The 23,498-nt window shown below is 39.0% G+C and overlaps 1 protein-coding gene across 1 annotated transcript in view; it reads right to left on the bottom strand.

Annotated features, from left to right (window-relative positions):
* The window catches only part of LOC131251668 (kinesin-like protein KIN-7D, chloroplastic), a 63,560-nt gene that overhangs the window by 19,882 nt on the left and 20,180 nt on the right, over window positions 1-23,498 (bottom strand). The window contains exons 10-18 of the mRNA XM_058252529.1: window positions 17,924-17,991; window positions 15,418-15,480; window positions 14,993-15,097; window positions 13,989-14,093; window positions 13,705-13,812; window positions 13,488-13,634; window positions 10,409-10,591; window positions 10,004-10,159; window positions 5,054-5,287 (exon numbers count right to left, since the gene is read on the bottom strand). Coding sequence (XP_058108512.1) covers window positions 5,054-5,287; window positions 10,004-10,159; window positions 10,409-10,591; window positions 13,488-13,634; window positions 13,705-13,812; window positions 13,989-14,093; window positions 14,993-15,097; window positions 15,418-15,480; window positions 17,924-17,991 — 1,169 coding nt within the window. The remainder of the gene's footprint in view (window positions 1-5,053; window positions 5,288-10,003; window positions 10,160-10,408; window positions 10,592-13,487; window positions 13,635-13,704; window positions 13,813-13,988; window positions 14,094-14,992; window positions 15,098-15,417; window positions 15,481-17,923; window positions 17,992-23,498) is intronic.

Below are 23,498 nucleotides of genomic sequence, written 5' to 3' on the forward strand. Positions count from 1 at the left end.
AGAAAACCCTATCACTTGCTCTCTTAACAATTACCTCTAAATCTTTATCTATCACTATCCTTTCCAAGGTATTCCATAACAATGGCCACCGTTACCGTTATGATACAAGCCATAACGGCCTTAAATTATTATTTTTTTTTTAATTTTATTTTTTTTTTTTAAAAAAAAAAAAAACCCTATTTCGGCCCCATAATGGACCATTACAGGGCAATTTTTCTGTAATGGCCATTATGTAACTGCTTTGGAATACCTTTATCCCTACCCTATTTCTATTAGTCCTTTCCTATACACTAAAGTTTTTATCCATCAATTTCTCTTGTTTTGACCTCTTTCTACTTTCTCTTGAATGCAAGCTATGTGAACTTTCTTTCATTTCATCGTATCTATTAACTCTATACTCCTTTTTTTAAAAAGAATCACTAACTGTATACTCTTACCTGTCAATATTCCTATATTCCATGTGGCAAGAAAAATCCTATTCTCCTGGGCTAGCTTCTTTACCCATGGCGCATCCTGAACGGCACAGGAATCCTTTGCCTACTTCTCATAGAAACTAAGAGTTGTTGTGGCACGTTGTTTCCGAGTGATGCCCCCTTGCCCATTTCTCACTGCACCCAGGTTCTGATGCAGCATGTCACTTACAGGGAACATCCTAGAATGAGTTTGGAATGTCATATTGTTCAGATTCATGATGGAAGGCATGCAATCAGTTTGACAGTTGGTGGCAACCTAATGCAGCCCTCCTTTATCTGGGCTTGGGACTAGCATGGAGAGCACAAAACTCCCACTGGCGCAATGTAATAGACTATTTACATGGGTTGATTGCAATCTAGAGCTATCTAATAGTCTATTACATAGGTTGACTAGAGTCAATGAGATGATTACATCAATGAGTATAAAATACAATCAGTCGTATAAAATCATTAAAAAAATTTGTTAACATGTAAACTGATTTGGCAACTGTGCTAACTAGGGACAGATTGTGTATGTCATGGCCCAAAAGATAACAATGAATTCCCACAGAAAAATACAATCGGTCGTATAAAATCATTTAAAAAAAATTGTTAAACATGTTAACTGATTTGGCAACTGTGGTAACTAGGGACAGATTGTGTATGTCATAGCCCAAAAGATACATGGCAGTCAGACGTAACAATGAATTCCCACAGAAAATTACTTGTAGGTAAAAATTATGAATGCAGAAATTTTATTAGTTTGTAAATCAAAGAATTAACAGGTAGGAAAGCACAGAAAACTGCAGTCAAAATGCATTGTTTGACTTGGTGTACACGGGCAGGGAGGAAGTAGAAAACTAGCAGTATGAGCAAATCATTTTGTTTTAAAAGCGATGACAAGAGGATATTTCCCTGCCTAGAAAATCAAAAAGAAGACCATACTTCATTTGTGGGTTTTATTAGTTCAACAAGTGATCCAACAAAAGATCTTTACTAATAGTCCCAACTGTCAAGAGGGCAAGTAAGATAGATGAACAACTGTCGTTGTCATCGTTCGTGGTACCATAAGGAATAATCAAACTCTGATATAGCTCCATAATTCAAATTTCTATTCCCACATATGCTTCTATTTATTTTTGGGCATGAGCAGTTTCTTAGAAACTCATACTGTAATTTTTATATGACCAAGACATACAATTTAAGATTTCAAAGTTAGTTTCCATTAGTGCACAGTAAAATATCAATAGTATTGGCTGATAGCATGTGGCAGATGTGATATACAGGGGGAGTCATTAAATTTCCCTGTATCACACAAAATATCACAATGGATCACTGATATATCATGATATGTGCCAAAAACCCTTCATAAAAGTCCCCCATATCATTGATACATGCAATACATTTCCCTACCAGAAATTTATTTATAAAAAATAAAAAATAAAATAAATAAAATAAAATAAAAAACCCTCCACAAAAATCCATTTTTCTCCTTCTTTTTTTATTTTTTTATTTATTGGGGGGGGGTTCGGTCTGCTTTTATACTTGTATTGTATGATTTATGAATTATAAGAACTCAATGTGGATATAACTGCATCATTTCTGTCAGATCAAGCATAGTTTAGGACGGTGTAATTACATCATTATAAACTGAAGTTTTAGTGAAAATTTCCGTCATTTTCCAATATTTCCCTCAAGCAGCAATACATGACATGATACATGCGATATTTCCCATGCGATACTAATATGTTTCCATATCCCAACAGTGTGATGTGTGCATCGATACCGATATTTAAATCACTGAGTGCACAATATTATCGTTATTACGAACACTATATATATATATATATATATTGTTCGTAATATCGATACTATCGGCCGATATATCAGCTGATATTATCGTTATCGCTGGCCAGCGAAACAAAACCCGTCATAAACCCCTCGGAAATTTTTTTTAAAAAAAATTATAGATTTCTATGTATCGTGCAATATATCGCACCATATCGCACAATTTTTTGCGATATCACCAAAAAAATCGAAAAAAATAGGGAAAATCATTCAATGCAGAGGATTTCGGTACCTAAAGAAGAACATTGCGTGATCGGAAGCAGAATTTGGTGGGCCACTCGATCGATCCATAGCGGTGCGTCATAAGTTCCACGAAATCTCGATTTCCCTTGATTTTCTTCGAATAGATGCTCCATTTACATTGTATAGGAGATTTTGGCAAGAAATCTGCGAAAGCCCTAGAGATTTGGGTTTAATCGAGAGATTTCCCTTGATTTTAGGGATTTTTTCGAGAGATTTTCCGAAACCTTCTCTGTTTGCAGGTTTTCAAAAATTGGCTTTTAAATCGTTTTAACAATGCGGGTGTGTCGCGCTAGCTGAAGACGGACGATCGTATCATGGGCTCTGTGGGGTCCATCTTGATGTATATGTTTTATCCAATCCATCCATTCATTATGGAAGATCACTTTAGGGCATGAGTCCAAAAAATAGGAATTTTTAAGGCTAAAATGGACCACACCACAAGAAGCAATGGAGATGAACGCTGACCATTAGTAACTTTTTGATAGGGATAGAAGTTTTAGATCAAGCTGATATTCAATTTTTACCTTCATTCTAGTCCATGTGACCTTATAAACAGCTTGGATGGCCAAATAACCATTACGATAGGCCCTACCACGTTTTGAATAGGTTGGATGGCAAATAATTTAATCACCACGGTTTAATGTGGTGTGGTCTACTGGAGCCTTCAATCTCCCTCTTTTTTCAGATCATGCATTAAAATGATCTGTCAAAATGGATGGACGGCATAGACAAAACATACTTAATATGGTGGGCCCCATACAGTTCTTGATAGGTCCATCCGTCTCTTACTATGCACGGGCGGAGGGAGCGGATTAGCATTTACTAGATAAGAGCTTAGTGGGTGTTAACCTTACTATGTGGGGCCCACCTTGATGATTTTTATCCATATCCACGACGTTCATCTGTTTTATTAGCTCATTTAAGGACGTTATCCCAAAATTTATGCAGATCCAAATCTCTAGTGGACCACACCACTGGAAAAAGTGGTAAACAACTATTAAAAGCTTCTTGTAGGCCACAAGTTTTGGATGAAGCTAATATTTGCATTTTCCCTTCATTCATTTCTGCTTGAACTTATCAACGAGTTGGATGGAAAATAAACATTACGGATCTACTTGAAGTGGGCCTTGGGAAGTTTTTAATGGTGAATATTCAATCATCATTGTTTCTTGTGGTGCGGTCCACCTAAGATTTGGACGTGCTTAATTTTTAGCAACTTGTCCTAAAATATTCTGGAACAATGAATGGACAGAGTGGATATACTAAATGTCATCAAGGTAGGCCCTATGGTAAGGGTAACACCCAAAGAATTGTTACCCAGATAACACCTAATCTGCGTCCGATCGCAACTTGGGTGAGTCCCCAGAACCAGCAATGTGTGTGGGACAGTTGATCATAGGGCCCACCTCGATGTATGAATTATATATCCACGCTGTTCATATGTTTTTTTAGCTTATTTTATGCCATGGTACCAGAAATGAATAAGATAAAAGTTTAAGGTGGACCACAGTACATGAAACAATGATTAATGACCACTCCGTCCATCCGTGTGTATTCTATGTCTACTCCGTCCATCCATTTTACCATATAATTTTATGGTTTTAGGTGAGACCTCGGCCTCACCCAACACCGTAAAACCCTATCGTGGAGCCCAACTTGACGTGTGTATTTTGTATCCACTCCATCCATCCATTTTTTCAGATCATTTTACAGCATGATCCCAATAATTAAGAAAATCCAATTATCAGGTGGACTATACTCAAGAAAACAGTGGTAGTTGAATACGGTACTATTAAAAACTTCTTAGGGTGCACCTTAATTTTCCCTATATTTTATTAGGCATCCAATCTACTGATAACTTCACATAAGTGAAGAGAAAAAACAATTATCATATTGATCCAAAACTTTTGTGGTCCACTAATGGTCAATCACCATTGTTTCATATGGTATGGTCTACCTGATTATTGGATCTGCTTCATTTTTCTGGATAATGTCCTAAAATGATATGGAAAAACGGATGGATGGGGTGGAAACTAAATATAGTTGTCTTAGTTCAATGGGACAGCGCATAGCTTAGACTCTATACAAAGGAAACCTATTATGTGCACTTTTTTTTTTGAGATTTTATGATTTAAAAGTGTGTATTAAGGTCTTTTTTAATAATCCCCGAAGTTTCATTGAAAAATTCAACCATTTTCCCAATGTATCCCCATGTTTCCCAAAAAGTGCAACAAATTACGCGATACAAACGATATATCCCGTGTGATAACCGATACGTATCTGCATCCCAAGGGTGCGATACATTGCGCGATACCGATATTTCAAACACTATATATATATATATATATATATATATATATATATATATATATAGATAGATAGATAGATAGATAGATAGATAGATAGATAGTTGGCTTAGCATACAGCAGAGTTGATAGTTGTTGATGTGTGTGAGGATATCCCAACATGCAAATATCATCGAAAAGATACTGAAAATTAAAATCACATACCAAAGGCGTCTCTTGTCCAGAAAACTTGTCATCAGGAACTTCCCTGTCCTGTACCACCTCCAGTAGAAGATCTCTGGAAGGAGTACCCTCTGTAAGTAAAGAATTAGAAATCCTGGGTTCTGTAGGACAGTTGATGCTCTCTGCTTTGGGTGTTGAAGGTGTGGTAGCTGATTTTGTCTCGCTTGACTTATCCCCATCAATGCTAGTCAATGTTGACGAGCCACTCTCGCGTCTCTGGAGATGGAATTCTAAAATTAAAAAAATTTCAACAAAAAAGAACGCCTACAGCACCAATAAGATGATCATATTAATGCATCACTATTTTACTACAACCATTTCTAGCTCCCTCTGTACATACTTTTGACACATGCGACAGACTACCAAGAATCATGAATATTAATGGAACATAACTAATGAGGAGAACAATTAGCTACAGAAATGGAGGAACATCAAGCAAATTTATGATGATGTATCTCCCCTTGATATTGGGGTTCAGTGAGCATAAAAACATGAGTACCACACTGAAAGAACTCAAAAGTAATAACATTTACAGTGAATTCTGGTTCTGGTCTGAGAGGAAAACCATCCATCAGAAAATCAGGTCTACTGAGGACAGGGTAATCATGAGAAGCAGATTAAAAACTATAACAAATTAGTTAGGTTATATATTATAGAGATTACGCACATGTGAGCACAAAGAAGGAACCACATATGGCTGGGACACACGCATGCACACACGGCACACACATAAATATGAAAATAGATACCGTACCTGCAAGCTCAGTAAATGTAAGAGATGTATTCAAATGCAAAATCTCAAGTGATTTCCCCAAGATCGACAAATCAAAAATCATACCGTAGACACCATACCTAATACACGTTTTTCCAGATTAATGTACATAGTCAATACTCAAGGTGGGTCTCGTACAAACTGTCTTAGACTTGCAGAATTAACAGTTCACCCACCCAATTCAACCCAAACCTCACCAGAAAACCCCCCTAAAACCTAAAAAGTATTGGACCCAAGACCATTCAAGAGTTGTCGGACACAGCCTGGCCTATTTCTAGCCCCACACCCCTTATTTTTTGGAGGTCTCCATGGGACGTGGAGAAGCTTTCTCCATGTTCCAGGGGGTTTCTTTTTTTTTTCTTTTTCTTTTTTTCTTTAAAAAAAAAAAAAAAAAAAGAAAGAAAGAAAGAAAGAAAGAAAAGAAAAGAAAAAAAGGTGCTCCCTGGAACACAGAGAAACTCTCTGCATCCTAGAGAGCTCCCATTGATTGTATGCATTGACCTCTAGTTTGGGCTTTAATTGCTTGGGCCTTCCATATCCAATTCCCTAGTCTACCAGTCCATTTTGAAGCCATTCAAATTATCTTTCCAATGAGTCTAATTTCAGCCCAATCCAATTTCTGGGCACCAAATTATGAGTGGAAAATCAGAAAATGCACAGAAATTTGATTGACCATGATTTGACCCCACTTGCAGATGCCATTTCTCTCTCACCTATAGGAATTTCAACCTAAACCAAAACATCTAGTTAGCCTTTGGGCCAACTCTCCAACAGGCCATGGATGACCCAAATCCAATGTCTAAGGGTCAAGATCCACAAAGAACTGAGAGCCACAAGCTGATTTTCATGCAGGAAACAATTTAAAAATGATTAATGTCTTGTGCAGAAATCAAAAACCCAGATTCCATTTTCCTACAACTCTCTGACCCTCTTTATTTTCTCAAAACCCATAGGAATCTTAGTTTTACCCTAAGCCATCATCTTTTTTTACAAATGTAACCTTCTAGCTACTTGGATTGATAAAACCCAAAACTACGCCTCCCAAGCTCTATGGTCCTTACAAGTGGCTAAATCACATCCATTTAATCCCAAAGCCTCTAGAAGCCTCCTAGGACCTTCTTTCAAGCTTAATTAACCCTACATTGTCTACAATCTAGGAATCACTTAATCAACATTCCATTTTACACCACTTGTCAACAATCTAGGAGTTCTACCCTTTAGGTAACCATCTACTTCTTCCTAATTGCAGGCCTACCCACAAAACCTCTAACAAATAGACTCCTCTTTTTTTCCAAGGGGTCTTGACTCTTGAAAATCCCCTGATGAGCAAATGCTCCAACACTTCAGAAATTCTGCAAGAATTTAGAACTTAGATCAATGAAGGACAAAATGAGCTTGGTACTAAGAGCTTGGGAAGCTCGTCTCTTAAGGGCTAATGACTACAGCTCTACTTGTAGCGAGTGATGGCTCCGATAACCTTAGGGCGTGTTTGGATCGCTGACTACCACAGTAATGTGGTGGAAAACTTACATCATTACACCTTACCATTGATGGGATATACCTACCTGTCAAATCACGGTAATCCTTCGAAAGCACCGTAGAGACTTGGAGTGGCAGAGGCGTGTTGGCGTGGCATACTTCCATGGGCCCCACCATGATGTATGTGTTATATCCAAGCCGTCCAACCATTTTGTGAGATCATTTTATGGATGAGACAAAAAAAAAATTTTGAGGCAGATCCAAAGCGGAAATGGACCACAGCACATAAAGCAGTGGGGATTGAACTACAATCATTGAAAACTTCATGGGGCCCACAGAAGTCTTGGATCAAGCTGATATTTGTGTTTTCCCTTCATCCAGCTCAATGTGACCTTATGAACAGGTTGGATAGCAAATAAACATCCTGGTGGGCCTTTAGAACGATTCAACAGTGGCCGTCATTGTCCCCACTGCTTTCTGTGGTGTGATCCACTTGAGCTTTGGATCTTCCTTATTTTTGGGGTCATGCCCTAAAATGATATAGCAAAATGGATGGACAGTGTAAATATAACACATACTGAAGATATTACATCCACTTGTATCTAACCACGGTGAGTACTTTACATGCATATCCACAATCAGAAATGGAGCTGCGAGAGGGCTATTGCGTACAGCGAATACCTTTTTTACTTCTAACTACGGTGATAATGATAATCATTACCCATTTACAGCACATTACTGCTGTAATCACTAATCTAAACAGGCCCTTACAGAAGAGAAGTGTCCCTTTGTTCTTCTTCCTCTCTCACTTCTCTTTGAAATCCAAGACCCTCCTAGGTGCGTTCTCCACAATCATCCAAGTATCTGTTCAAGCCAACACTAAATGTCAATTTCAAGCTCCAAAGCATTAGAGGATTACAATCAAGCAATTGATTCGCCCCAAACACCAAACACTTCCTTCTCTTTCTTCATTGTCTTTCTCTTACCCTCCAAGTTCTATTTTCTTTTCTTTTTTACAGTAAGCCAATTCTATTACAAAATTTTCAATTTTTGGAATCTAACTCTCCAAGAGTGGAGACCACATTTTATGCGGGTGGAGAAGGGTGCTAATGCAGGAAAATTAACCACTTGCTCTAAAAGCTCGAATTGATAGAGCATGACGAATCAATCCCTTTCATCTCATACCTTAGGACCCACATCACATGGGTTAGGACCTCGGCTGAACCTCCCTCGTGGGCCCCACATCACATGGGTGAGGCCCGCCTATCACGAGCCACCTGCCTCACACGGGCCGCCCACCCTAAGTGTGTCCATGCATCCCACAAGCTACCTCACTCGAGCCCAATGTGAAAATGCCCTTGCATTAATCACCCCCAGTGAGGAGTCTCGAACACAAGACATGCTGCTCTGATACCACTTTGATGCAAGATAATTAACCACTTTCTCTAAAAGCTCGAACTGATAAAGCATGACGAATCAATCCCTTTATCTCAAAGCCCGGGCCCCATATCGCATGGGTTAGGACCTCGGCCGAACCCCGTGGGCCCCACATCACATGGGCACCGCTTCACATGGGCAGGGCCCGCCTCTCACGGGCCACCTGCCTCACTCGGGCCACCCGCCCCGAGTGTGTCCCCGCATCCCACAGGCTACCCACTCAAGCCCGGTGTGAAAAAGCATCTGCATTAGGTGCATAATCCTTTCCTTATCCATAAACAACGTCCTTGCTCAGAGTCTCTATACAAAGACCTTTCTACCTCACTAAAGTTATTGTTCTGCCAACATTTACAATGAAACCTTGATTTTATCACCCATAAAAGCCCCATTGATTTATGCTATTCATACCTCTATTCACTTCTTACTCCTTTCTAGATTCTTGAATTCTCATAGGCCCTGCATCACATGAGCACCGCCTCACATGGGCGGGGCCCGCCTCTCACGAGCCACCCGCCTCACTCGGGCCGCCCACCCCAAGTGTGTCCCCGCATCCCACAAGCTACCCACTTAAGCCCGGTGTGAAAATGCCCCTGCATTAGGTGCATAATCCTTTCCTTATCCATAAACAACGTCCTTGCTCGGAGTCTCCATACAAAGACCTTTCTACCTCCACTAAAGTTATTGTTCTGCCAACATTTACAATGAAACCTTGATTTTATCACCCATAAAGGCCCCAATTATTGATTTATGCTATTCATACCTCTGTTCACTTCTTACTCATTTCTAGATTCTTGAATTCTCACATTCTTGTAGAGTTCGATATTGAGGAGTAATAATTAGATCAATTCGCCTACTACGTTTTGGAATTAATTTTGTATAACAGGTGAAAACAACTATAACAACTTTATTAAAAAATGAATGATTACAAAGAAACAGTCCTTCACATACAGAGAATTAAGTTACTTCCAGTTTATACATGATACAATAAAATGTATGTGACACGAATTGGGAAAGAAAATCTCTCTATTTTCAGCTCTGCCCATGCTGAGTAAGCATCCAGAATAGGTTTTTGCAACAGGACATTCAGAGTCACAAACAAATATTATAATGCTGAAGGAAGACCACTAAAGGTTAAACTGGATGACAATTCAATAGGCTGGTGCTGGTGCACAGAATACAAACATGCAGCTGTCAAATGATAAATGCTACCATAAATATCAGCATGAATTACCATGGATGCATACCCGCAGCTTGAACCAATTTAGTAAGCCCTGCTTCCGGCCCTTCTTCTCCTTAAAAGAATCATCAACAGTTTCACCATTGCCTTCTAATGAAGCATATCCATCAACGTTTTCATCATCCAAGATCAAATCTCGCCTTTTGTAAGGGAGGTATGCAAGCTGCATGTTTACAAGAGTGTGTACAATCAGATCAAATAAAAATAGCCACATCAAAATAATATATTACCTATTTTGTTGAAATTAGAATAGCTTCAAAATCCAGCACAGTGATACAATAACGGCATTTATAATTGTATCTTTTCCAGAATGCAAGAATAGACAGAAGCATAAGAGATGCAACACTTAGCAAGTAAAAAGTTCTGACTCTTAAAGAGAAATTCAATTTGGAAACAAATCTAGGTACTAAACCTCCTCTTCTCCAAACGAATGCCTTCTCCTTGGACCAGGACGTTGAGGAAATCTTGATGATTGTGTAGTTTTTGTAGAAACCAAAATTAATTTTGTCAGTCGCTGTATCCTTCCCAGCAAAGCAGCTTTAGCTTCTTCTTCTTGTTCCAATCTTGATTGCAGCTTGACTTGACCATCCTCTAGCTTTTCAGGTTGCATCACACCAAAGAAATTTGATCAAGTTATACACAACTTTATCAATAACAAAATTATATCTTCCATTTACCATGAGATTAACTGGCTGACAAAAGAAAGGACAGTACTTAGTGTTGTTTGAGATGCAAAGTGCACCCGAAATGCCTACACATGCAGGAGATTCCAGGAACATTTTTATTTTATACAATAAATATTACAAGTTGATTTTTTTAAAATAATCAAAGTCAATGCCATTGAATACCTCTTAGCCCTAAACCCCATATCCCCAATTTTCCCCTAGGCCCTAAAACCAAAATTTTGCCAAAATCCTATACTTTCAAAATCCCCAAAGTCACCAATTCACCTTAGATTCTCTTGTACAACACCAACAAAAGCTCAAACTACTTTCAAGAAGTCCAATATGAAGACCTTAACCATAAGCAAAAAGAAATCAAGAAGAAGAAGAAATGAGCAAAGTTCTTGAAATTTGGTGGAAGAATATCTCAAGCTTTAATCTAAAAGAAATAATAAATTTTGTTGAAATAAGCTTAAATGCGAAAACCAAAAACCACATGAGGGTACCTAACACAAAAACCACAGGTGCCAGGTGCAAACCTGAGGTAATTGCATCACCCAAGGTCTAGGCGAGCATAACAAGGTCAAAACCCCTAGGCACATGCTTGGAATGCTTTTTATTACATTGACAGTACTGCATAAATAATCAAGGTATTCAATAGTGGTAACAGCGGCCATAACAGCCCTATAAAGGTCTTTTTTTAAGTAAAAAAATGTATCGGCCTATCAGCCCATTATGACCCTTTTTTTTCCAAATTGGGTGTTATATAACCATATTGCGTAATAGGCACATCATCGTTACCGCACATAACAACAGTTATGGCCGTAATGTAACCACTTTTTAATTCCATGAGCATGACAGAAGTAGAATGCACTACTAATCACTTCCAATCTAGAAAATAAGTTGAGGTCTTCTACCATAATTAGATTTGATAATGCAAGTGATTGGTAACCAATTTCCTTGTGCAAGCTGCTGGACAAAGGGGGAGCTGGGCTAAGAATCTTGGAGCATGTCATGTGGGAACTCTGCTCAGCTCAGAAAATGGCTTGGAGGTTTGCGTCGGAAGATAGTAGTATTGGAGGGAGGTGATTTCAAGGAAGCATAAAGTGAACTTAAGAGGATAGTGGACAAGGGGCTCATCTTTATATAAGGCTTTGTTCTTATGGAAGTGTGTGGCAAGTTGAGAGGAAATTTTTCAGAGGAAGTGGGTTTCTCTTTGGGGGATGGTAAGAAGATAAGGGTCTAGGAAGATGTTTTGTTGGATGATAAAGTGTTGAGAGTTTTCCATGTCAGGTGAGGAGGTGATTTGGGCTCCTCCTAGCCATAAATGCTTGTCAGACGAGGAGCCAGAAGAGTTTGTGAAGCTATTGGACCGGCTGCACGTTGTATTTCCTTCAGCGGAAGAAAGGGATGTTATGGTGTGGGTGAAAGAAAAGTTTAGTTGGTTTTCAGTCAGCTCTATGTACAGATGAAGTGTTGGTCTTTCATCTGAAGGGAAGGAGCGGTTCACTGCCCACGTGTGGCATTATCGGGCTCCACCCAAGGTAGCTGCTCTTGCCTAACTTGTGGGTTGGAACAAGGTACTTACCATTCATAACCTTGGAAAGAGGTTGATGGTGCTTCTGAATTTCTGTGCGATATGCTTCACAAATGAGGAGTGGGTTGATTATCTCTTTATCCATTGCCCATTTGCCAAAGAGATTTAGGAAAGCTGCTTTGATTTATTTGGTGTTGTGGGTGATGCCAGGCTCAATTGGGAATTTGTTGCTAGCATGGCATGGGGATAGAGTGGGAAAGGTTTGGAGGGTAGTTTGGAAGCTCTCATTGTTGGCTGGAATTTGGTTCATTTGGGGGGAGAGGAACGATTGTTATTTTAGGAACCATAGCAAGAGGGCTGCAGAGATCTTTAATAGGGCTAAATCTCATCTTGTAATGGGATGGGCTGTAGCTTCAAAAGTAGTGGGAGATAGCTCTTCTTCTTCTTCTTCTTTTAGGAGTAATGGTAATTTTATTAAATACCCACAAGCAAAGGAAAGATAGCTCTTCTTTTCCTCTTTCTTGGTCTGATTTGTAATTATTTCGACTTCGGCCTTTATTAATAAAATCATCATCTTCCAAGAAAAAAAAAAGCTTTGGTCATCTTATTAAGCTTTGCAGTGATATCTTTTTTACGAGTATTTTGGAATGTTAGATGTTTGAAGTAATCAATAATTGAGTTTAGACGCAGAGACAAAATGGGGTGAGGTTTTAAATAAGTCAGACCATGCAGCTAGTGAGTAATGATCACTTGTTAGAACTTCTTTCAAGAGTAGTGTTTGGAATATTAGATGTTTATGGTAAGTTGGTAACTGATAAACAAAATAAGCTGAAGTTTTCCAGAACGATTATATTAGAAGATGCAGCTCATTAGTAACCGCTTCTTAGAGTTAGAATTGTCTGGGTGAGCTTCTATAGTGCCCTGGTGAGGTCACTTTAGGAATGTTAGATGTTTACAATAATCACTCACCAAGCTTATGTGCATAGACAAAATAAGGTGGATCTTCTTACAGTGACAGCTCGTTCAACTTACAACTTAGTCTATAGTGACTTGGTGAGTATTCTATCAAAACAATATTGTAATTAGATTAGAATACAAAGCTTAATGTTGGCAATGTCATCTGCAACTTCCTCTAACTTCAATTGAGAGGATGTTTTTAAGAGTATCTAAATAAGTCAAATGGTTCTAAAAATGGTATAAATATAATTGATAACAAGATCTACATGCAAATTAAGAAGCACGGACTCATATTGAAGATAAGACCACATAAGACCATCTCTTTACTGCCATACCTTTTGTTTTAGGAGAAAAATATCATTTTCTCCAACATCTTTCAATGGCGGCACAATCACAATACCCCTTTTCAAATGATCAAGCTCTTCCTTTAAGCTACGAATCTCATGTTGGTACTTCTTGATGAGAGATTTCTCATCAATTATCTGCAATAGAAGACGATTAACTCCATCAATATCATACTTTCCACAAATAAAGAAATTAGAGAGCTCGTACTTTATTTTGTGATGCTTGAATCTCGATGTGTTTCGCACGGTGAGCGAACTTCAATGTGTTATGTGTTTCTTCCGAATTGCTTGATGAAGGAGTGACGGTGCAAATGAGCTGTGCTTGCAAAAAAAAAACCACTGTCATTTTCCATTCCAGGGGTTTAGATGAAAATATCTACATTAGTATGACGGAGCTAGTTAGTCTAGTTTCGTCTTTCATAACTACATTGCAACTCATAGATTTAAGTATAAAACATGATTAGTATGAATGTAATAGCTGGTGAAACTTACAGATACACGCCCATGACCACTTAAAGAGGACTGAAGGAGCCTAGTTAGTTTAGAATCCCTGTACGGTATATGTGTAGCTTTTCCATCAGTTAATTTTGCAATTACCTGCTTTTTTACAAGTCACACATCAGCCGGATTCTTGATAATTTCAACCAGAATTATAAGCATTAATCATACTCGTTCCTAAGGCATATAAGAAGAGCAATATCTAAATGCAAGACAACCAAACCCCCCGCAAAAAAAAAAAAAAACTGAAAGTAGTTCAGAGTACGCCCTACAGTACAAATGACTAATGGCAAAATGCAAAACTGAATTTGTTGACAAAGATACAACTATTGGAATCCAAGCATGCAAAGCGATGCACTCCACCAGTCAACACGTCAAAATTTTCAAACAGGATGCCACATCTTGGTTCATATAGGTACGAAAAAGTGACCATTTTTCCCAAAGTATTAAGACAAAAAACTGGAATATCCTCAACTAGAATGCATGAATCCTGCAACTCGACACATCCATATTCAACATCTGGAAACCAACCATGCTTGCTGCGCTTCGAGCTCAAATTCATCAACTCATCTTTGGAACAACGCTTTTTTTTATTCTTTCAGAAACTCTTTATTGGAACCTTTATCATACTTGCAACACGCACGCACACCCATGCCTGCCCCCACATATGATGTACATGTGCTTATAACTTAGACATATTAAACAACTAACAGATACATTTGTAGAACACACACACACACACACACACACACACACACGCATTATCACATGTCCTCATATAGATATAAAAAAGTTGATCATCTGCTTATGTGAGCTAAAAGCATCCAGTGGACAAGAGGTGTAGACAAATTGGATGTGAACATATTTTACAATTTTTTTGAGAGATGACCAAGAATTTAAACATATTTTACAATTCAAACAATACATTTGAACAAGTCATTCTAATTTTAGCAACATGTACTGCTAGCATAATTGGGTGACTCAATTCTATTTCTCACAGTTCCAAGAGTTAGCAGGCTTTTATTGATGTAGGCTCCCTCTTTTCGTCGTAGACCCGTAGTTTCAGCCCTCGAGCTTTCAGAACCTGCCAGATCGATGAGGTTCTGCATGTATAAGTACCAAAAGATATAAGAAAGCAGTTGATCATATTTTGGAATAAAATTATAAACCCACGATAGATGCTGAAAATTGTCAAGATCTTCTCTTTTTTTTTTTTTTTGAAAGGTAAACAGTGAAGATCATATCATCACCCTCAGTGTAAATGGATGAGCCCATGCTACAAAGGAAAAGAAAGAAAAGCAAGTTACATCTTTTCTTTCTTTTCTTCTTCTTCTTTTTCTTTTTCTTTTTTTCTTTTTTTATAGTGGCTACATCTAATTAGGTAGAGTAGGTTGAAAGTAAATGGCCTCACATAGAGACTTACCAGCTGGGACAAATTAACTGCTTCTCCTTCACTGTTTTCACCACAAGGGCTACTCTCGATTGTCTGATTACAAAGCAGTTCAGAAAACAGGATTAAAAAATGAAGAAAAGATAGAGATGTACAAAGCAAGGTCATTAGAAAAATGCGGAATATATGCTTATCAAGTGTGCCAATTTGATCCACATTGCTCAGATATTTGTTATGCTCTCTGCTTCATTACGTAAAGGGCTTGGATTGACAAGGATATCTCTGAAGTGCCTTCCTGTCCCTCTCTGTTACACTCCCATGAAGCATGAAGCAAAGCAGTAACAGATTTGGGAGTACAACTGGGGAAGCATGTGTTTCAAAAAATTTATTGCAAGTAAGTCCAGAAAATGGTAGCAGGAGCACGAGTCCAAAGCATGATTCAAAGAGGGAGCACACCTAGTTAGAAGAATCCTATAACTAAGGGTCAGCATCTTCGACCTTTCCAAGCAAAGAATTATGTATTATGTGTAACTTGGACTCTCGGCCAAGCACGTTGGCATAGGTCATGGATAAGAGGTGTCAAAGAAGGTGGCTTTTACCAGTCAGGTCTTTCAGCACATCCACAACTAATTCAATAATAAAAATAAGTTTTTAATAGTATATTGTAATTACATGTGTAAAAAATTCAAAATATAGATAATAGTAAACCTAAAACATGTAAATAAGGAAAAAATATATCATAACTATTTTAATAGTATATTTAATAGTAGTTGATAGGGTGGAATGGCAGAAAAGGATTCGTGTAGCTGAGCCCAATTAACTAGTATAAGGCTAACATGATGATGATGTAGTGCTATATTATAATTATTTTGATGGTGCTCCCCATGTACCTTTAGCGCTTCCAAGGCCAGTAGTGTCTTCAGAGATGATCAAGGTAAACAGATTATGTTTTTCACAGGCTTTTTGCAGAGGTGGGGCTGAACATTGAGAAGTTGATCATGCTTAGAGATGGGTTCTGAATCATGGCCTCATCTTTTTCCTGGAAGTTAATCATAGAGGGAAGCTCTCAGCAAAATTATTCTATGGGTTTCACTCCATGTGTTGGGGCCTTGGAGGATTGATTCTTTAATTCAAGAGATTAAGTCTCCCATATTTCTTCTGAACACTCGTTATTCCTTAGTTCTGAGAGAGGTGCAATGTAGTGACCAATAGACTCGCTTGTGAGGGAGTGAAAAGACAGTAACTCACTATTGATCACCCTAGTCTTTTGTAATGTTTCCTAGGTTTCTTGCATAAAAAGGGATAAAATAATGAATAAACTTTTAAGAAATTAGTTCTGTATGTGAGCTGTTTCCATGAGTGACACATGCAGGCAAGAACGGGTGTTGACTTGGCAAAATGGTATGAAAGTGCCACTTCCATGTTGGCATGGCATGTTACTCAACTCCATCACTACGATACAAGTCAAGAACGGCAGTGGAAACATGTAAAACAAGAAGAGGGTATACAAGGAATAGGAAATGACAGGTCATGAGGTAATGTAAAGATTAGAGGAAATCTATTTTGAAGGATCAGACAGGTTGGACAACGGATTAAAAGCAAGTTCTTATGCTAAATTTGGGTGTCACAATTGAGGCTTGAAAAGAAGAATCAAAGAACATCAATGAGGAGTGGATTCGGTTAATTCACTTGTTGATTTGTATGATTAACAAATTGTTCCAAAATATTCATCTCACCAGTTGATAAATCTTAACTATAGTAAACGATGAAAGAGTATAATTAGAAAAAATAGCATTCAAATGCTTTATATTATGCATCAGTTAAAAAGTTTTATACAAGTCAAAATTATTTAGAACTTTACTGCATTCACATAAGAGTGCAATTAATATCATCATTACATCATCACATCAGCCTTTCTCCCAGTAATTTGGGGTTGTGTTCTAAATGGTATATTGGCAAAAGTTTTGCTACCTGCTGCTCACTAGACATCAGAAATGCACTTTCACTGGGGTTCTTGGTTATGGCCATGTCAAAGGCATTGACACCACTTGCATGCAAGCATGGTCCCACCCAAAATTGATCCCTGGTACACGTAGGCCACAAAGGTAACCAAGTGAAGTAGGATAATGATGGGGCAGTTGCCAGGCAAACCACTAAGTATGAAGCGCCCACAGCCCCACACACATGAAGGGTCATGCTGAAATGGTTGATGGGAGGGAAACCATCATTACATGATTAGCAATACCACTCATATGACAACAAAGTAATGTCCCATGCTGCATCTTAGCACAACTATTTCCTGCTACCCACAAAGGGGAACTTTTTAACAGTCCATTTCCAGAGCATGCAGTTCAGAGAATTCTGACAATCACACAATTACCACTAAGGGATTTAGATTGTTCTCATTTGAATTAACAGACCCAGAGAGCAGGTATGCTATTTATTGTCACTTCACCTCCATGTCAAGATTGATAAGTCCCCAGAAGAATGCAGTTAATATAACAGATGAAATACATTTTCTTGAGTACAGTTAAAATACCAGTGTAAATATTGTATGGCTCCTGCTGCTGAGTAAATTCAAATTGTTGGAACCAACATGTCTGTGCTCTGTTGTCAATCAAAGTTGTTATCATTAGGCATCAGATGGTAAATGTATTAGTTACATCACCAAACAAATAAAGCACTAAATTATTAGATGAACAGTATTATAGTAAAAGATAATGTCATCTGTGTACATTCTGAAGCAAGCAGGATAATTTGCCTATAGAATACAGACTCTGCACAGCTTAGCACATAGACTACTACATTGCAAGCACGCTGTATTGAAGTCTAATCCCCTAGATTCATGAAATACAAGTTCTAATAGTTACATAGCATCAAAGGAAATTTTACATTGACATTTTTCTGGCCAGCTGTAGGCTTGATTCTAGCGGAGCAGAATGAAACGTTCTATAGTATGACTTTGGGTCTTCTCAACTTCGATTATCAGAAATATAATTGTGAAAGTCCACTCAAAAAATGTCAGCACATTGGTGACCGATTCACTCTCAGAACTGTGGGGACGTTCTTTTTTTTTTGTGTTTTCCTTTCTTTTCTTTTTATTGAATAGATGGTTTTTATTGAAGATAATTCTGTAAATCCGATCGGACCAAAAACTTAACTGGACGTAGATCCAATGTCAGGGGACTTACTCTGGACCGTACGTAGAAAATGGGCCTCCAGATGTGCTCCGTTGGACCGAAACAGCCAACTTTTGGCTATAACCTAAGTATACCATGGCTCTGGGGCCATTTACATCAGTCCTGGGCCTATATAAGGTCCTTTACCCACCCCTCTCTCATTCCATACGAATTTCTAACCCTAAGAGAGTGAAGAGAGAGAAAAGAGAAGGAGAAAGTGAGGAGATAAGAGAGAGAGAGAGAGAGTTAGGGTTGGTTCTTGGGATTCAATACCATCGCTCCACGTGCTAAACCGGTCTATCTGTGTCGCTATTCCGGCGATTCTGACTCCGTTCTTGGGTAAGCAATCCTAACCCTAATCTGTTTTAGGGATTCAAATAGAGTAAATGGTGAAATAGCTAACCTATTTCATGTTATAGGTTGTTGTTGTGCCGTAGGCGAGGACTTAGTATTTAAACTGAGTTCGTTACGAGTCTACCGGCGAAAGGTGCGGACTATAAATGTTTAGGTTATGGTTTTCAAGGCTTTCAATGCCAGCAATGATTTATGTTTGACTTGATTGCTATCACATATGCTTAGATACGACGTTTTCCGTACATTTCACATATGTAAACTATGTTGGTTTTAAATGCATTCTATCTGTTTGTTGAAATGTCTAAATGAATATGGAATTATGATTTGTGCTTGTTATGATGGATGCTTGAGAATACATGATGGTTGAACGTGTGGGAACACCTATGTGGAAGGATTTGCTATAATATGCGTTTAAACTAATTTGTTACATGTATGTAATATGTGTAGCCTAAGTGTTTGATAAAATGCCTGAATGAGAAAAATGCTTGATGTCGTGTACTTAATGAGGGTATTGAGATGGGATTCTCAATTCCCTTATATATAGTTACAGTTTCCTTTATGTAACCTATCTTACTACTATGTGATTTATGAATGAAATGTTTATGTATGTTAACATGTACACTATGTGTTTGTTAAAATGCTCAAATGAGATTTATATTCGGATTGGTTGTCACATGCTGTCTTTGACTATCACATGTGAATGTTATTGTTTGAAGTGTGATTGGGGCTACGATGTAGTCCAGACAATCGGTAATGGTTTACTATCGGTGGCCGACTGTTTTAGCCACAACGGATGCGTTCAATGAATCCGAGTCGTACGCTGTTTGTCGACAGTGATTATGCCACACGGGGTGCTTACGCACTTCATGTCGATTAATTCAATGTACGCTCGTACCAATCGAGCTTGTCAAGTAACCCGATTGGCCCAATGTATGTCCACCATGTATGGATGCCACTGCCTAAATCTAAGGTACCAAACTCACCACTGAAAAGCTCGTTTAACCTTGGTACCTCGATCCTCTAAGACTCATGAGCCGGGCATGGTGGTATGGGATACCGTGATCGAGCCGTCGACCTACGCTGGGGCGACGAGCCTCCCCGTAGTGTCCAGTGAGCAACCCAAACTCGTGAGCCGAATACGGTGATATGGGACACTGTATTCGAGCTGTCGACCTACACTGACGCAGCCTGGCTGTGGTCCCCAGTCGGGTTGGTGACGAGCCTTCGAAAATAGACTACCAGTTGGTAGGACGTTGGTGGAGTGACCTCGAGTAAGAAATAGGCCTACGCTGACGGTGACGAGCCTCTCGTAGCGACCTAGAGTGTAAACTCTCGAACTTGTCTATCGTATGTGATTAACTAGGATTGACGACCCTAGATGGATCCTTGTTCGGGTAAATGATATAAAGGAAGGTACCTTAGCTTCTCAAACCTGTTGTATGAATAAGTCTAATTAAGAACTTGGCTAATCACGTACATGCACCGCATTTGCATGTGCCTTTGGAGTTGGTGTTGAGCACAGAGGAAGGGGGCATGCCACGATCGTGAGATGGTGTCGCAGAGGGAGTGCAAGCGAGGGCATGCATTATTAACTCATATCATCCTTGCATTAATCAGAGTACCTAGGAATGCTTGTTGTGTTGCTTTATCATTACTGCTTGACTGAATTGATAACATGTTAACCTTTGCCTTATAGCTCCATTGAATTGATCACTCACTCCCACGTTCTGGGACGGTGCTTTAAACACCAACCAGACCCTGTTGTACTTGCAGATGATGGCGATGCTTACGAAGCAGAGCCGGACTTTATGATGACGAGGAGTTCTCCTACATGCAGTTATCAGGCAGGTCTGGACCATGTTCTGATCGATGGAGATTACTGGGATGCTGACTAGATGACATTACACATTTTGTATATTTTGGAATTTTACATGAAATTAATTGACCTGGTGACATGGTCATACTCAGGAGACTTACAATCACTTATATGTTCTATATACTTATCACAGTCTTCCCCTGGCGTAATTTAACCGTCTCTGGAGTATGATATGCTGTTTTGGTATAATCTCACTCATGTTTATTGCACTAATACAAACAACATTTAATCATCATTATCTATGTTGCATAAGTAATGTGTTGGAACTCGGGTGTTGAGCCCGTGCTCGACCCCCGATTTTTAGGGCGTTACCCCAACCTTAGATCATATATCCGTGGTGCACTCACACTCCTACGTTGGTTAAAGGAGAAGGCACACCGACACCGAGTTGGGTCCCTGATGGTGGAGATTGTCCATCTTGACCCAAGTCAGTTCCTTCACACAGGATGATCGTACATCTCATAATAGAATGTCTACAGGTGTGTCCTACATATCTGTGATGGTCATGGTTCATATAGGGCACTAAGATCCATGGACCACAATTCTCCCCGGTCAATGACCATTGTGACCAATCTCTAATTCCCAAAGGACAACAAAGGACTCACTCCTCAACTAACCCATATATGCAAGTTTGGGTATGTACGTAGAACTCATGGTCATCATGATTCTACAACTGACATCAACCATGTCCCCATCCACATGGCTAGTGGATTAGGATTGATATTGGTTAGGCACATACTCCAACAATCTCTCACTTGCCCTAAAACAAATCTGGCCCAAAACCGTTAAGCACACATGTCAAATCGGGACTTCTTAGCTAAGTAAATCAAGGAGAGAATGATCCTCTTAAGTCCACACAGTCTCTCTATAAGTAACTCCCATTGTCAAACATACGCAGCTACGTATACTTAATTCCATCATTGTTTCACACCTTTGCCTTTTTAACCTTGTGATCAAGATCCCATCACCAGACAACTCAAGTTCGACCAAGAACCATATGATTCACGAGAGATTAGGTTTGCACTATTTGCGCACACTTGGGTCTTTGTGGAACTACCTAACATGACACATGCTTGATTCACAATTATTACCATGCAAGAGACATAATTACGCCATAGATATATCATATCATCATGAGAAGCAAACATCCTCCAGAATAGGCCAAGGTTATCATAGTGTGTGTTTTTCCTCCCACTGACTAAGACATCTCGTCATTAGTCATCTCAAATGTGCATTAGTGCATCTTATTGCCTTCCAACGTATCTTCTCAAGTGACACTTCAAAGTTGGTGACATCTGAGTAAAGCCTCAGATTCAACCATCCATGGCAAGAAAAGCCAACACTCTAGTAACGAACACTCATCACATGATGTGATCAACAACTCTCCCTAGTGCTCACAATCAGGGTGAGATATATGTGTCATTCAATCACAAGAACATATTTTATGCAATCATGGGATGTCAACACACTTGTGATTCACCATGCATCATTGAGTGATACAATCAGAGGCATCAATTGGATTGAGTGAATAGGTTAGCAATATATGTTCAATCTTATACGGATGGAACTGAGAGACGAATCCCTAATGCGGGAAAGTCATGGAGAGTGGAGAAAACCAGTCACACTAAACCCATGGGACGCATAAATGTATAAAACGCAGATTGAGTGTAGAGTAGTAACAATCACCAGGAGGAATAATAATAATAAAGAGTCATAATAATGATCTAATTATCACCTTTAAAGCAAACGGATAAGGCTCAAAACCAAAGCATTATACTCGATCAATGACCCTAAGCAAATCCTCCGATTGAAACTACTATATCCTACATTCCTAATCTATATTGCCCCTTGCTCCTAACCGATGCATGCCCATCCTTGGCTTCACTTTCCTCCTTGTCCCTTCTAACCATCTGTCAAATAACAGTTTAGCAGCTTTTCGATCCATGTTGGTAAACATAGATGTGTGTGTGTGTGTGTGTGTGTGTGTGTGTGTGTGTGTAGAAATCAAGGAAGTTGAGAGGAGAGAGGTGTGCAACATTGGCCTCCCCAACAAGTTGCCTTTTGTGCGCCCCGCACTTGTTCTTGAAGTGCCCTAACTTTCCCAATACCAATAGCCTTTCTTTCCTTTACCTTTCCCATTCTTCTTGCCCTTGTAGTCAACAGGGATACCTAGTCCCTTAGGGTTGTCACTGTCCTTGCTACCATGATAATCCTCCCTTTTATGTTTCTAATGATTTGGCTTGCTACTAGAGGAGCTTTCTGTTAACATGGCCACGTTCCCTTTATGACATCTCATGTTGTTAGCCTCAAAGACGATTAATTGTATGTCCTACTTTTCCTCAAAATACTTGAGCTCATACATGTTACAATCATCAATCAACCTATTGTGCATAGGTGCCAATGACATGGGGATAGCATTCACAATTGTCTTCTCTTTCACAACCCCAATCATCCCAATTCATTGGCCACCTCGAGCATTTTCATGACATGCTCACTATCTAAGGCGCCCTCCTCGAGTTTCATCGAGTACAGTTTTCTTTCAAGGAACTAGACCTAGACAACAACCTGGGTAACAAACATCTCCTTCAGGCAAAGGTAGATATCCCTGACATATACCATGTTATGCATCTAGTTGCAGAGCACATCAGATATGGAGGCCAAGATGTCAACTTTAGCCACACCTCATTGTCACTTTCCCATTTTTC

This window comes from Magnolia sinica, chromosome 7 (assembly GCF_029962835.1).
Source record: "Magnolia sinica isolate HGM2019 chromosome 7, MsV1, whole genome shotgun sequence".
NCBI classification, from domain to species: domain Eukaryota; kingdom Viridiplantae; phylum Streptophyta; class Magnoliopsida; order Magnoliales; family Magnoliaceae; genus Magnolia; species Magnolia sinica.